Genomic DNA, 16,838 nt, shown 5'->3' on the forward strand with positions numbered 1-16,838 from the left:
TAGACTTGTATCAAATTAGCAAGGCTAATTTGCTACCTTTGCCTATAAACCTAGACATTGGAGTGGTAACATAGCTTGTTTGTATGTATGTCCATGAATACTTCAGTATCTTCAACACAAAGCCTTTCAATGAAACAAAATTTCCTAATCAGCAAAATCCTAGAATTTTTAAAATTAATATGTCAAAGGCCGCAAGTCTAAAGTTTTAAAATTAAATATATTATCTAGTTTTTCATCCGATCTTTTTAGTTATGCTTGTCAATGTACAAATTCAACAATTAATATCTTAATTACCGTTAAGCAAATACTTGTAAAAAAAACTTATAGATTGAAGTGTATTGCTATGATGATTATAATAAGATCCCACATAACTTTATTTTATATTACGAATAAATCACTAAATACGATTATAGGGAAGTGTGTGAATAAGGCTAAAGTCAAAACATGTTAACAAAAAAAATAAAGGTATTTTAGGTAGTATAATTTATACCCCTTAATTTTGAGTTTTCAATTGATTAGTCAAATAACTCTCTGAAATCATATCCATTGGTTATATAATAATGTTTAGTTTTGTGTAACTCACCACACCTATTAAACTGTGATTTGTTGTAATTTTTTTTTTTTTTAAAAGTTGCAAATTTTTTTAACATCTCACACATTCCAATGTTGTTGGTGATAATACTAATAACTATACAAATATCGACACTAGACATCAATGGCATCTTCTTTACAGCAACTTGCTCCTTTAATCCTTCACTCTGTATAGGAAGGCATTGTCAACTTTTCATTTCCATACTAGTCCAATGCATTTGGCTATACAAGATACATGCCCACTACTCAAATCTCTATCCTTAAATTGCATTGACTTCCATGTCATGATTAATTCAACTGTTGTAGATACCTTTCGCATACAGTACGCAACGAACATAATATCTTACATACACTCGAATATATAATAGACATTGTATTGAAGGAATATACATGTGAGATTAGACATAAAAACAATAGCAAAGGTAATATGTTAACGTGAAATAGAAAATACTTCGTATAAGATTAAATTGCCAAAGAACTATGAATGTCATCTAACTTTTGAAAAATTTGTTGAGAATGGTACTCCAACCCTAAGATCAAAACTTGTCTAGTTCATTAGTCCTTTATAAGTCATCCCATACGTTGGAAAAGTTGCTTCAAATCATATTTAGAGTCATCCATAAATAAAGCTGCTTGGAAGAGTTTATCTACCTGGTCCTTAAGAAGCATTGGTTATCATAAGAAGAAACTTATAGTAACCAATCAACAATGGAATGCAACAAAGTAATGAAAAGTACACAAATAAAATTCCAAGATAGTGTGAAATTACAATATATTCACAGTAAGCTTCATCAATGAGATAATTTAAGCAGAAATGGTTACATTGAGGGGAAGTCAATTGCTTAGTTACAGATTTCCAGAGATTATTTGGCCACAAAAAAACTACTTTAGAAATTCCTTTCAGACAACATAAAACCACCCAGGATCATATTCGACCAAATGAATACTCGTACATGTTATTACCTGACAGTAACACGAAGAATATACAATAACTAAATATAAGGGGGAAAAAAAGAAGAGCTAAATTGCTAAAGATGATCAATAGCGTCAGATCAATGATGATAACCAAGTTGATTTGGGACCAGCAGCTACAAGTTGATCGTGTGTTGGAATTTTTAACCATTTCAGCAGTGGATGTCAATTTCATACATACAACAATCTTTCCTCGAAACTGGGTATAAATACTTACAGTTTTCAAGGGCATTCGCCTTTTCTGCCATTTCCAAAGAATAAATACGATGCACTGTATTTTTCATGGAATTGGTTTTGTTGTGACCACATTTTGTACCAAATTGTTGGAAGATGCCAAACCTGTCAGGATCTCAATCATACTGAGCTCTCTGCAATTATATCTCAACAATTTCATAGGACCTTTTTCTATTAACTATTGGTTAGCCACAAATAGTGTTGCTGCAAAATTTTGTTCCTGCCAAAAATGTCTCTTGTTATTGAGGTTTTGATGGCGGTATTAAACCTTTGGCATGCTGGCTTTCCATTTCGAGGACCATCAAGGACTTCTGTCTATGATATCGGTTTCTCTTTGCTGCCATTGCTGTAAATTGACACACAGGATGGGAAATAATTAGCCAACTGCCCAAGTGCCCAACAGACATGATAAAACCACATAAGAGCACTGCTTAGCTTTAGAATACTATTCTAGTTAAAAGTATAATCTTGAGAAACATGAATACTCCGCTATCCGTTCTGCTAAGGCATTTTCACAAGAGGCACTGTGTAAATTAATAAAAGCTCCAGAAGACTGATAAAATCATCTCACCATCCTCACAACTTTACTATAACAGCTGTTAAAATTTGATTCTATACTGCATTTATTCACAGAGCTATCAGCATCAGACTTATGTTGTAACGCTCACTAAATCATTGTCCACATTGCAACATAATTTAACATCAAACTTTGGTTCTGAATTTCCTTTAGTTCTTCTAGACTTTCCTTGTTTACATTATGAGTATCTTTTTCCAACAAAGATGGATTCATTATGCTCGGAGTTCCTTGAACATACAAATTGTGAATGGCAACCCCACCAGAACTCGAAATGTGTGTGTGTGTGTGTGTATGTAATTCGTTTATCATAGACTATTCCATACAGAGTAGACAATCAAGTACCTTTTCAAAATCAATATAGAAGCAATAAATGTGAGCAAATCAAACTAACAAAGCAAGTCATGGGAGAAGGCTTTATGGTAAATTTAATTGTTCATTATTTATGTGATATTTGACCAACAGTACGAAAGATAGCAAAATCACACAGAGAAATGTTAACTGAATTCTAGTTGAATGATGATTCAAAGTAGTTCCTAATGTATAGGATCACATGTTTAACTAGTCAGTTTATTTAATGTAAGAGGCAGATTTTTAGGGATATGAATACTTGACTTTCCTACTAATAACTAGTAGGGAGTTAGGCATCATCATCATATCATAAAATGTTTATTCTTTGCTCTATATCATAAGATGTTTGTTAGCTCTATGTTTGTTTTTTGAGTGGAATGAACTATAACCAACTTATTGTTCTATACCCTTCACCTTTTACTATGTATTTTAACTCCAACAGCTCACTTGTTCAGAGTTTAGCATACAGCATGTACTCATGCAGCCAATAAGCCCAATATCTAGCTATTCTTCTCATTAAGAGAAAATTGTTCTTCCTTCAATAATCCTTCCTAGGTTACATATATGTATGGTTACACATTCTTTTAACAGAGTTCCCCTACCTGACATGCAACTCGATATTAGATCATACAGGTCAGTTGAATCGCATTCAGATTGGATCCTCTAGATTGATAGTTCAGGTTAAATAGGGTTTACATTTTATCAATATGGGTGTGTTATGGTTTGGATACATCTGAGTTTGGGTATACTATAATGGATAATAAAGGGTATGGCCATCTCAATGTCAGAAAGGGTATGGTTTGGATACATTTGAGTCAGGTCAATAAATGGGCCATCAAGTTTGACAGAGTTTATCTATGCACTTCTTTAAGTTGGTTGGTGTTGTTAACAATTTGTTCATTCCTTTAATTTCATACTTTGTATGACAATTTTTTTATATTTTTTTTTAATTTTTTTTTTATTAAATGACCTTGGTATATCAGCTGAACATAATATTATATGTTCAATTATTAATACTGATCACTGATGTTTAATATTTGGTAACAATAGAATTCAGTAACTTTTCGTATATTACAAATATATAACTCTGTATATTGGTGAATCACTAGAAGTGAGACTAATTTATTTTAACATGCCACTTAGTTGCAATATTTTTAGCCAAATTGATTTGAGGGGTTTCCAACAAAACATACATAAATTAAGAATGAGAATGTTATGATTTATGAACAAATTAAGAATAATGACAACAAATAAGTAAATATATAGAGCTAGATTTGATTCTATTTCAGGTTTGGGTCATCTCTATTTGGTTCAAAATCACCAATGGTTAAAATTGGTTAGGGTCGGTTTAGCCGTTTTGCCCGTTTAGGCCACTTCAAAAGTATTAAGGGTTGCTGAAAAAAAGAACTAAGAGAATTTATGGAGAACTATTTCAATGAATTTTGTTTTATTTCCTTTTTCAATAAGGTGGGGTTCCTTGAATGCAGGTTCATCATTTACTTTCACACAACCTTTATCCTTATAACACTATCCTTTTATTCCAGGAGGGGATAAAATTGAGTCCCTTAAATGTCATTTGCTTTGTGAAAATCTACTGAATCTAATCAAAACATTCCTAAAATTACCCCTACCCACCCACATGGTCAGTCAGTCACACCCCACACCCCCCATACACACATCTACTAAATATTATGATAACTGGTAGAAAAAGGAAAAAGATGTAGCCAGCCTGTAAGTATGGGATACATAAGATATGTTCTTTCAGCCAAATATGGGAACTACAATACCAACTCAACAACTATTTCAAAGCAAAATATTCTAGGCATGGATTTTCATACACTCTCAGCAAACAGAAATAAAAATAAATAAATAAATAAATAAAAACAAGATATGAAGATCAGAAGAAATACAAGATGAAAGTCAACTTACACATTAATTCATGTGGTAAACCAAAGTCATAATCATTCCTCTTTCTCCTTATACAGATGTATGCCACCAGCAGAAGCACCATGACGACAACCATGCAAGATAATCCTATTCCAATTTTACCACCACGGGACAATTGACCATTGCTCCAAAAAAGAGGACATTCTGGCAAAGAAGGCATACCACACAGACCCTTGTTCGCAGAGAGACTGAAACAGTTCAATGTTAGCATAGAAGCAGACAGAGGACGGCACTAATTTCAGATGTTTATACAGCATGTTTCATTGGCAAATTCGAGTTAGCATATGGAAAAAGAGATCCAATGAGCCACAAGCAAAAAAATTGCAATTTCAATTCCTTTAAATTCGCACCATTACTTTATTCCAACAAATCCTTGCACCATAACATTATCCCCAGCACAGAATGGGAGAGGCAGAAAAAGGAAAAAAAAACTGTGACACACTCTAACAAGCATAATTGCAGAAAGAATGACAAATTGACAATATGCATGCCAAGATAGTAAGCAAGACAAGCCAAATAAATATTTCGCTATATTGCTCGGAACAATAAGAGTACATGTTGTGAAGGACAGCATGGTCAGCATATATTATATTTAAAGATCTCCAGACCAAGCAATTCATGTTGGTTTCTTAAAGTTGAACTAGCACATTACATACAATCCTTAAATCATTTATATGTCTGCAGCTAATGGAAATGGAGATAGAATAGCGATATATTATAGCATGAAAACATAACCAGACATACTCGATAGCTCCACCATGTACACCAACGGAGTAAATTTCCTCTGGCACTCGTCCTTCCAATTTATTATCATTCAACAGCCTGGCACATGTAAGAAATGTAAGATAAAGATACATAAACTGAATGTAAGGTAGTGCATTTACATGAGAAATGAATTTTAAAAACTACCGCGGGAAGTTAAGCCCAGTGAAATTTCCCATCCACTCTTACAGTATTGAGCATGGTCTAGTTCAATTTCTATTAAAAATTCATTACTCTATCCCACACATAGTTAGGCTTCAAAAGGAGTCACCAAAACCATTAATAAACCAATAAAATGCCTTTTGGACAATGGACATCAGGTTTACAAACTTAAGCAAAGCATTAGCACGTTTCATCAAGTCAATATGCCTCCACCTGGGCAGTTTCTAAAGTTTAATAAAAGCTCCATAGGTGCACACACAAATATGACAAGGCATAGAGTTGGTCAATGATTGATGTAAAAGTAGGAAAGGGTAAAGCAGAAACTGGAAAAAAGTAGTGCCAAAGAATAAGTAAATAAGGGATATTCATTTATCCATTCGAACTTACTAAATAAAGGTTTCTAACCAGCAATACCCAACTTCCATTAATCGAAAATGTAGCAATTATTTTTAATTTAAGTATATGATATTAAATTGTCACGCCAGAACCAGAAAACTGTCACAAATACTTGAATAGAGCTTGAAAAGAGTTCTTTAAACCACTGAAATTCGTATCAAACTCGAGACAGATCTCTCATATTCACTTTATTTGTTGAACAATGTGTTTGTGAGCATGATTGCATGGACATAACTATTTTTTGGAAGGTAACCGGTCCAGTGGTCCAGAACCTTACACATATCAACTAACCCGAGTTAGACACTTTGAGAGTGGGGGAAGGGTAAGGGGATCTCCACCCTCAAAGAGCTCCTAGTATGGATTGAACCCCCCAACCTCTTGGAAGGTCCTTTTCTTACAAATGTAGCAATCCTACATGTTATGAATATTCCATCTCATAATGAGAAATTATATATGGATACTCAACCCCTCAATAGTCAATATACATGATGTGAAATGCAAGAGCATACTCCTACAAATTATCGTCGGATAATATGAGCATGTACATTGGTAATCTTCAAGTAGCTCTTGGAGGAGAGATAAACTTAAGAGCAAACTCTACTCTGACAATGAGGCTCTTCAGTTGCTCTCTGGAGTCACTTAATTTTTTTTAAGAATTAGCCATTGTAGGGTTTTTTGGCCCACATAATGTGTATTGAGTGACCATAATTCTCCAAACTTTTATTGGCCCACAGCCACACAGGCACACATGGGTAGATTATCATAGAGAGATACCCACCATTGTAGGTTTTTTTTTTGGGGAGGTTTCTTATAGGGAGTGGAAGCGAGAGAGAAGCAGAACCATTGAAAGAGCAATGTACCGTTAAATATGATATAAGGGTGAATCTAGCCTTATGCTTGATTACTTGTCTAGTGTGACCCCCCCCCCCCCAACAAAAAAAAAAAGCATGTGAACTACCAAATGTGCCGCACATCTCTAACAAGTAAGGTGTTCACAGCGTAGACACGTTGGAAAAAAAAATCACATCACCAAACTTGGTTGTGTCCATCTAGATTGGTGTCCACAAATTGGATTAAAACTGAAATCCAATCCAATCCAATCCAAACCAAATTGTCAATTCAACTCGAGTCCGAACTTATAATCGGACGATTCGGATTGACATTTTGAGTAAATTCGGATTGACGCTGGGTTCGAATAAATCCGAAAACCGAATTGTAAAATTAAGCTTGTATGAATATGGATTTTTTTGTTTTATAATTGGCCTTTTGAAGTTTAGCCCAAATACTTACTATGGTATAAAATAAATTTGGGAGACTTTGTATTAATTAACTAATGACTTGATGTTAAACTATTTATTTTAATCATGATATTAAAGACTTGTACTAATATTAAGGCTTTGTTTTTATAATTGGATAGGCACTAAAAGTTAACGTATTTTGATTCGGATTTCGGAGCGGATTCAAATAATCAGATTTTAATATGAATCGGATTGGGAGAGAAATTCGGATCAGATCGAATAAGAAACCGAATTATATATCGGATTGGATTGGATTTGGCCTAAATCCAAACCGAAAACAAATCATGGTTTTTAGAAGAGTGATTTCAAAACTAAGGGTTCGACGAGAGTAGGAGAGAGGTAAACATATGTAACTTTGTACTCCATCCGTCCCAAATTACTTGCAACATTTTGACTTTTTGCTCTATTCACACCTCACTTTGACCATTCTTTTTTTTTTTTTTTGGTTTTGTTTTGCTACTCTATAAAAGCAAATGTTAGTACATGGATATTGATGGATCTATTTTAATGTATATTTTCCAACTTCAAACCTTTTGAAATTTTACTAATATGTAATTATATATATTGATGGTCAAAGTTGTATTGACAAGCTTGTATAGTTAAAATGTTGCAAGTAATATGGGATAAAGGGAGTATGCAGTTTTAGGGTGAGGATGGAGGACAAGTAAACAATTTTCTTACCTAACTTTGAAATTGTCAATACAGCCAAAAATCACTATTGAAGAAAATTGTTAAATACAAGTCTGGCCACACCCGTAAACCAAGTGAGAGAGTCCACTTTTATATAACCAAGGAGGTTCCATCCCAAAACCATATGGCAATAGGAGGAGTAGCCCCTTAGCCTTATAAAGTGTTTTGACTCTCTCTTCTTTTCTCAATGTGGGACACTTACATGTGTTATTTGGTAGGATATACTTCAACACTCCCCCTCACATGTAAGGTTCCTTTTTAACTCAAGGATCACTTGATCCAATTCAAGGTCCAAAACAATTAATGCCATTAAAGGTCCCAAACCTTGGGCGTGGCTATATGATCAAGCCATTAGAGATCCCATATCATGGGCATGGCTCTAATACCATGTTAAATATAAGTTTGGGTCGCACCCGCAAACCGAAAGAGATAGTCCACTTTTATACAACCAAGGAGGTTCCATCCCAAAACCATATGACAATAGGAGTAGCCCCTTGACCTTATAAAGTGTTTGACTCTCTCTTCTTTTCACAATGTGGGACACTTACATGTGTTATTTGGTAAGATATACTTCAATAGACACGCTTCCTTTAACATCTTAATACCCTTTAGGTTATTTTAAAAAATAAATAAATGATTTATAAGCTTATGTTTATGAGTAAGTTCCACAGTGTGAGCAGTGACAGCAGCATTGCATATGTACTGTAGAGTGATGGCAGCAATGACCCCAGGTGGGTTCCTGCGTAGTGTAGCCAGAGATGGCAGGTGAGATGGAAGGAGTGGTTGCAGAAACTACCCAAAGAAAAGCAATGGAAGGCTATCATGGATAAAGTGGAACCATTGATCATTGATATGATGGTTGAGATTTGGCAAAATCTACTACATAGATCTTTAAAGAGCTCTACCGTAACCCAAGCCCCCTTTTCTCGTAATTTTCCCAGCATCAATCAATTTTACAACGTGGTTCTCTTAAAAGATAGTTCACTTTTTCCTACCACCCAAACTCTACCATATTAAATAAATAAAAAATATTTAACATTCTGACATTAAAGCTACAGAAGACGAGCGCCTGAATATAACTTGTGGTAAAAGTGACAGCAACAAGACCAGGTCTGCGACCATAAATAACATGGGATCAATATGAGCTCTATGCAATTCTAAAAGCCAAACCAAATAGTACTTTGTTTAAGAGCAAGGGATGTCTCTCATGATCTTGAGGTCATGTGATCAAAACCCCGATAGGGGCTCTTCAGGGTGGAACTCCTCTTATTCTTTCTCCCTACCCCCAAGGGGACCTGGTGAGGGGTCATTCATCCTACCTACCCAAATATTGAAAATCTCTATGCACATAAATGCAATTAAATCATGTTCCATATCAAGGATAAATCCGAATATTTTATCAGAGTGGTCTTTAGAGAGACATTGACTAGAACTCTAGAATTACAATGTTTCATCAAGCGCTGTGACAAACAGCTTATGTCTAAGAGAGTCACTGTCTTCACATCATGGTAATCTAAGACAGTCATTTTAAACAATCAATTTGAAATGCTTTACCATGATAAAGTCTGAATATATTGACCCAAACCCTGATTCAAACCAATCCCAAAATCTACATGGAACTACATAACACAATTTTGACCCAAACCAAAATTTAATCCAATCCAAACTAAACCAACCCAAATTGGTTATTGTTATTTTGCAGATCAAGATAAGAATTTGGTCAAGGCTGGAGATACCCTACTATTTCAGTATTCTATGACCCTAGAATAGCAATAGAATATGAAATAAGCAGTAAAGTATTGGACATCTACAATTACTTTTAGATGAAACCATTAGTTAAGTGATTGAAGAAGTCATGAGGATATAGGTGGTTAATACTTACACAAGGCGCAAATTTCTTGATGTAGCAAGACTATCAGGAATAGATCCTGTAAGCTCATTATTTGACAAATCCCTGCCAAGAGACATGAAAAAATATATATATATTAAAAGGACTGCATTTATGTATCTTATCACCAAAGGTTAATCTTGAAGTAAAAGTGCATCATCAATATGATGCATGACCACTTTCTATATCAAAAACCATAGAATTTCAGCAATTTTCATCTGTTCTGATAAAATGATGCTGGTATGTTTTATCATAATAATACAACAAAAAAAAAAAAAAAAAAATTAAAGAAAAAGAAGAATTGCAAAGTAGGGAGTCCAGAAATCAAGTAATAGGAGAAAAAATCAATCTCACATACATCAAAAAGGGAGACGCTTGGGAAAGCCCATCAGCATGAGCTTATAAACAAGATAAAATACACAACTCAATTCCATTAAGAAATCAAAATAAAACAGAGCATATCAAAAGTATCTATATTATTTTTATTTCCTGGCTTTGCATACTATAGAGACATATACAGTATACTCTTCCGTTCTTTTTTAGTTGACACGTGTCTTTTAATAGGTTTGCCAACGCACAAGTTCATTGATAAATATCTCTAATTATCCAATAAATAAAAATTATTAAATAAAGTTGATATTATGAAAATAGACATTGAGACAATTCTACCAAGATCCCACATGATTATGTTTTATATTACAAAAGCAAGTGAAAATAGAGTTTGTGAATAGTGTCAAAAGTTAAGATGTGTCAACAACAAAAGAACGGAGGAAGTAAAGCACAAGTGCATAGGAAGAATATTGATATTGTAATCCTTCCCCACCCCACCCCCCTCTTTTTAAGGAATGACAAACGCTGGGAATCCAATCTAAATTAGTTTGGAGAGCAATCCTCCCCCCCCCCCCCCTCTCTCTCTCTCTCTCTCTCTCTCCCCTTATCAGGAATGACCAATGGTGGGGAATCCATTCTAAACTAGTTTGGAGAGCACTACAAAGGCCCTACCTTAATACAATATAACAAATTACAAGCCGCAACAAAGTAGGAAACCAACACAAAACTTCAACTATACAATTCTCAGTTCTCAAAGTATCAAGCATTAAAGCCACGATAGGTCATTGTTAGACAACACTTTTTATAATACTAAATTATGAATTTTATATAATAACACTTTCGTTACCAATGCAGACAAATTAAGGCAATTGAAGAGAGAGAGAGAGAGTGTAGGTTTGGTGAGCGGGTGTAAAATAAAATTTGATCAAGTAAGAGTGTGTGAAAAGTGGGTGGGTGTAAGAAAAAGGTGGACAAAGTAAGAGAGAGTGAGTGAAAAGGTGTGTATATTGTGGGGAACTATTTGAAACAAAGGTAATATTTGCTATTATAAAGTCTTCGGTTAAATATGCACCATGTTTTTATCACACTTTTTAGGGGTTCAAACCTGGACAAAAAAAAAAAAAAAAAAAAAAAAAAAAAAAACTCAAATAAGAGCAGAAATAAAATATACTACCTCTGTTACTTTTTAGCTGTAATAGGAAGTTTTTCCATCCCTTTGTTGCATCTAAAAAGCAACAGAGTTACAGAGGTAGTACATCCATTTTCAATATTAAATCTTAGAATGTTAATATCTTGGAGTCCATCCCCAAAATTTTGCAAGTCGTTGCTAAACTAACTGTCAAACTTTAAGAGCACAAAACAAGCCTGACTACCATAATATTCAAAATTAAAAGTATATAGTTACATGTTTTTACAATGTTCAGGAACTCGACATGATTAGCCATCAAATGATTAATTTAGTTGAAAGTATTCCGACCCAAGAAAGCCATGGTATTTTTTTGGTAAAATCCCTTCAGCGAGAATAGCCAGTTACACAATGTATTCCTCCTCCACTACTTTGTATTTTATTGGAAATAATTTTGTGCTAAAGATCTTTTGGCTACAGCCTCTCTACTAGTCTTGAGTATTCAGACATTTTAGATTATACCTCATGACCTCCCCAGATTCTTCCAGTGGAAACAGCATAATTCACAGAAGCTTTGTTGTTCTTTTCACAAATATGTAGTAAGGGAACCTCAAAAGGAGTTTCAAAATCTTAGATAACATATGTCACAGCTTGAGACTATAAAAATGGCATGGAATGGAGTTGGCTCTTCTTTCACAGCTAAAACCCAGCAAAGACTTCAAATAATACTAAAGATATTAAAAGGTAAGCATACAAGAAAGTTTGTTAGATTTTAAATTAACACAGCTGACAAGCAAACAAAACCTGACTTAAAGAAAATTAAACCGCAAATCAAATTGGAGAGCCTTTTTTAAAGTCCAAAATGCTTTGCCAATCAAAAAAAAGAACTGTGCATAAATATAAATGACATGTCCCAGCTAGCAAAGTAGTTGTACTTACAGTTTTACAAGAGATTGTTGACCAAGGCCTTCTGGCAAAGAGCCCGTCAAGGAATTAGAACTTAAATTCCTGTCATAGAAATGATAATAAAGGTCAAATTATAAAGGCTAACAGACTACCACTTAAAACAAATTGAAAATTCCACCATGAGAAAAGAACATAAAACTCTGTTCCTAGCATGCATTATAGACACCCTGGAAGATATGAGTAGTAATCATGAGTATCCTTCAAAAATTCGCTAGAAGCCAACTTAGCTCATAAGACCTTAGACGCGGCATCTTGGTTTCAGGCTAACATATATTTTTCACATAAATGATTTTTTAAAAAAATTTGCATGTTTCAATCTGCTTTTCTTATAATACCTTCATGTTCTTTGGAACCAAAAAAAAAAAAAAGAAAAAAAAAGGAAGTGTAGAGCATACAGTAATGTCTCCATATTCCTTTCATACACATTCATGTCCTAAATAATATGAGACGGAGCCAAGGGGGCTGGTGGAGGCCCGTTACCCATGCCCCTAAACCCCAACTCTTTTATTTTTCTATGCTGGCCTCCTTTAAAACTAGCATAAAACTTCCTTATTTTATTGCATTGAAATCTATAGCCCGGTGGTAAATTATGATGGCTGTTATACTGCAAGTCCCAAGTTCAATTCTTGTTTTTACTTTAATCCTTCTCAACTTTCTTTTTGTTAATTTTGCACATTTTTTTAAATTCGACCATTGATACCTTTAGTAATAATTAGTAAAAGTTACAAAAAAAAAAATGGTTTATTAGAATTATACATTGAGCTTAATCATACCAGTATAACACACGTTATAGAGTACTTAATAACATTTGTTTTTAATATACTAGTAAAAAAACATATGATTGAATAAAGGTAATTATAATAGCGCAAAAACAATAATTTTGCAATGAAAAAACCTTCAAAATACAATATGAATTACTACTTTATCTAATGTAGTGGTATAAGTTTCGGCCCCCTTGGGTTTTAATTCATGGCTTCGCTCCCTTTTAAAGTACACATTCAAGTTCTTCTTAGCACAGCTTTATCTTTAAAGAATGATCCTTTCACCAATAAAAGTAACTTTTTTTCAATAAAAGTAACGGTTTTTTATATTCAAGACAAAGACCCTTTTTACAAAGTTTGTAACGTATAGTCCTTATCGTCAAAAATATATGTCAAGTCAGCTCTGTCTTTATCTCTATTCTAAAGCTATACATTTTAAAGTTGTGAAATACGCAGAGGGGCCAAAGAGATCGAAAAATGCTGAATCCTAGGTTGACATGCAACAGGTTATAGCTTCTCCGGAATAGATAAGTATGTAAAAGACCATGTGTTAGATACTTACAAGACAGCCAAGTTTGTTAAAAGACTGATCCGGTCGCTAATGAATCCTTTCAAACCCTGGCTCCCAAGGTCACTACATAGAACAATTGAGGGTATCAGGGCATGACAAAGATGTTTAGTACCAAAAGATACAAAGTTATAAGCAAAGGAACAACATACATTTGAGATATAACAAGGGCATTCCCCTCTTTGTTAGTACGACAAATAACTCCTTCCCATGCATTCCAGGTAGCAGGGGCGCATGGATCACCATTCCATCCCATTCGACCTGGAATTCGAAGCGAGTCCTTCAATGCCCTCATAGCCACAACTGCAATAACATTCTCATATCAGGAAACACAAAGTACCCTAACAATAACACATGCAAGTTCTGATCATATAATTTTGTCCACATTTCAATCAGCAAGAAATGACACGATGTGCTGGAGAAAACAAAAGGCATTGACAGCCACTACAGTATATGAACAATGTAGTAAGATAGAATAGGCCAAAGATCAGAGACACAGAAATCGGAGCTCCTACAGCATAATCATGACAGGAACCATCTAATGCCTAGATTATCTCATCAAAAATCTACTTATGAACCACCAATAAAACCCTCCAATAGCACATTCACCTTTTTCCTATTACATAAGGAAAAATCGAAATAGCAAATTGGACCGAAAAATTACTAAATTATCATCATAAGCAACATTCCACAAAGGTTTTGACCATTTCATATCTACAAGAAATGAAATGAAAGCAATCCCAATGATCATAAAATTAAGAAACTTGGCATGCAATTACTAATAAAAATAAAACAGAAACTCCCCAAAAACAAAAAATTATACAATCCGCCATATACCTTGATCAGGAACCGTAGCAAGGTCATTAGGTACAATGGCATAAGCCTCCAACCCACTAAGAATAGGCTCTCCAACAACAGGAGCCAACTTAACAGTCAATGAAGTACTACTCAAATTCTTAGCAACATAATGCCAATCATGAGCCTTAAACCCTCCGACCGCCTTATAAACATCAATTCGATTCACATTCTCCCCGTTCACCTGCACATCAAACACCCTTTGTCCAGCCTTAGTAACCTTGCTATCAATCTCAGCGAAATGAAACCACAACAGATAATCCAGCTTAGCATCCACAGTCAATTCATACTCCAAAACCCCTGAATTTCCCACAGTCACCGCGTGCTGATACAACTTCGTCGGAAAATAATTCGGCTTCTGGTTCGCCCCGTTAACCGCCGTTGTCGTCGAAATTACCTTCGGACCCTTCATGTTCTTTGACCGGAACTTAGCATCCGACTGCCACGACCGCCACACGAAGTCGGTATCATTGCTAAGTCCCGGACCCCACTGTTCCTGACCACAGCTCAACCTGCCATAATTAACCAAAACGGTGTCGTTCCCCAAGTTGGAAGCGTCATATGAATCCGGATCAATCTCAACCACCTCGAGGGTTCCGATAATGGGTGGATCAGTTGCGATGGAATAAAAGCACACATCGGCATCGCCGTCGTGGACGAATGCAATTAGATCAGAGTAAAACCCATCGGAAGAGAGGGACTCCGCCCACGGGGACTGGTAGCTGAACACGACCGTGCCCTCGACGGAGACCTCGAAGCTCGGAGGATGATTTTTACCATCGTAATTGTCGTACGTGGTGAATGTGCGGAAGAGGTAGCGACCGCCGTGCACGGCCGTGGGAAGGATGTAGCAGTTTTTGGGGCCGGTTGTAGTAGGGGGGAAGAAACGAAGGGTTTTCTCTTGTTGGAGAGAGAATTGGAGGGGTTCGGAGACGACGGAAGTGGAGCCGCCGGTGTAGTAGCGGTCGGAAAGCCAGGTGGTTTTGAAGTGGTCGGTAAAAGTGGTGGAGCCGCCGCAATCAATGTGGTAGGAGATATCTGCAAAAGAGGAGAGAGAAAATAATGGTTAGTACTTAGAAGTAGTGACGTCATCAATGGCGGAAATTGAAGAAGAAGGAGAAAGAGTGATTACTGAAAGGGGTAGAGAGAGAAAGAGGAGGAGAGAGAAGGAGGAAGAAGAATGAGAGAATGAAGGGAGACATGATTGATTGTCTGAAAGATGAGAAAAACCCGCGATTATTAGATATTTGGTATTTGATTAAAGAAGGAGAGGAGAGAGAAAATGGCGAGATTAGCGGGAGAAAAAGTGGAAGTGAAAGTGGGAGCACGATGAGATGAGACGAGAAGTGGGAAGGAGGAGCCGAGGAGTATTACAATTACAGTAATTGACTGCTCAATTTACTCTCTACTAGTATTTTTTTTTTTTATTGTTTAGAGTCGAATTCAATGGTTAGTAAAGCTGAGGTAAGTAGTTAAGCTGCTGACTTCTTGAGATGCCACTGCTAATTTTATTAGGACAATGCTACTTTTTAAATTCAACGGTGGGGGTGTGGTGTTCCCAACTCCCCACGGTCACTAATCTTTCTCCTCGGGATTATCTATTGTCATTATGGAATGATTTTCTAATTTAGTACTCACACTATGAGAAAACAGCACCATGATATGATACGTGTCATTACCGGTGTCTGTTTCAATATTAAATTATTAATAATTTTTATTAAACTTAAATTATGTTTAATATGGTTCTGGAAGATCTTGGGAGAATTCTACAAGAAGATGCTAGAGGGGTGTCAATACCCCGGTTAATCCTTTCTTTTTTGTTTTAGTTTTTCTAGAGTAGTTTTTTTTTCTGTTGTGTGTTTGTTTCTGCTTGTTCCTTTCTTTTTCTTTTTTTTTTTGGATTTTTCATCCTCTTATGAATCAAAAAAAAAATTATGTGAACTTATATTTTCTGAAATTATGTGAATTTATTATTTTTGAAATAATATAAAAAAAAATGCAATGTTTTTTCTAGAGGTGATCACGAGTTGGACTTTGGCAAAAAAAAAAAAATGGTCTGTTTCGAGCCTAACTTCGGGGCAAATAAATTGTGCCTTAAATAACTAGCTTTTTGGGCCAAAATCAGGTCATGCCTATTTTTTGATTAAAATGTAATTATGGATTACCCACAACTAGTTTAGGCCCAAAAACTTTGCCCAAACTCGACATTTTTTTGTGTCGTGCCAACTTTGATCTAGTACGTAGTATAACTTATTATAATTTCTCCCAATTATTGTATCTCATATGTCATTCAATTCCCTTTATTTTAAAATCTTCAATTTTGTTCGGTTTCTTTGTAAATTGTTTTCAATTTTTGTGCATTTCCTA

The 16,838-nt window shown here is 35.2% G+C and overlaps 1 protein-coding gene across 1 annotated transcript; it reads right to left on the reverse strand.

Moving 5' to 3' along the window:
* Nucleotides 1-1,318: 1,318 nt before the first annotated feature.
* Nucleotides 1,319-16,612, reverse strand: LOC110719993 (putative leucine-rich repeat receptor-like serine/threonine-protein kinase At2g14440). The gene is made up of 9 exons (XM_021898994.1): nucleotides 15,604-16,612; nucleotides 14,454-15,509; nucleotides 13,769-13,919; nucleotides 13,611-13,682; nucleotides 12,261-12,329; nucleotides 9,860-9,931; nucleotides 5,414-5,491; nucleotides 4,652-4,857; nucleotides 1,319-2,143 (listed from the first exon to the last, which is right to left on the reverse strand). The coding sequence occupies exons 1-9, from the start codon at nucleotides 15,671-15,673 to the stop codon at nucleotides 2,037-2,039; spliced, it is 1,881 nt and encodes a 626-aa protein (XP_021754686.1). The 5' UTR covers nucleotides 15,674-16,612; the 3' UTR covers nucleotides 1,319-2,036.
* Nucleotides 16,613-16,838: the final 226 nt, after the last annotated feature.

The sequence above is a fragment of the Chenopodium quinoa genome, unplaced genomic scaffold, assembly GCF_001683475.1.
Source record: "Chenopodium quinoa cultivar QQ74 unplaced genomic scaffold, ASM168347v1, whole genome shotgun sequence".
Lineage (NCBI taxonomy): Eukaryota > Viridiplantae > Streptophyta > Magnoliopsida > Caryophyllales > Amaranthaceae > Chenopodium > Chenopodium quinoa.

Excerpts from the sequence above, each read along its gene's own strand:
- LOC110719993 (XM_021898994.1), bottom strand. The coding sequence starts at position 15,673 with ATGTCTCCCTTCATTCTCTCATTCTTCTTCCTCCTTCTCTCTCCTCCT. Across the intron at positions 9,932-12,260 it reads CAACAATCTCTTGTAAAACT|GGATTTGTCAAATAATGAGC; the intron begins GTAAGTACAACT and ends GTCTCTTGGCAG. Across the intron at positions 4,858-5,413 it reads GTACATGGTGGAGCTATCGA|TCTCTCTGCGAACAAGGGTC; the intron begins GTATGTCTGGTT and ends GAACTGTTTCAG.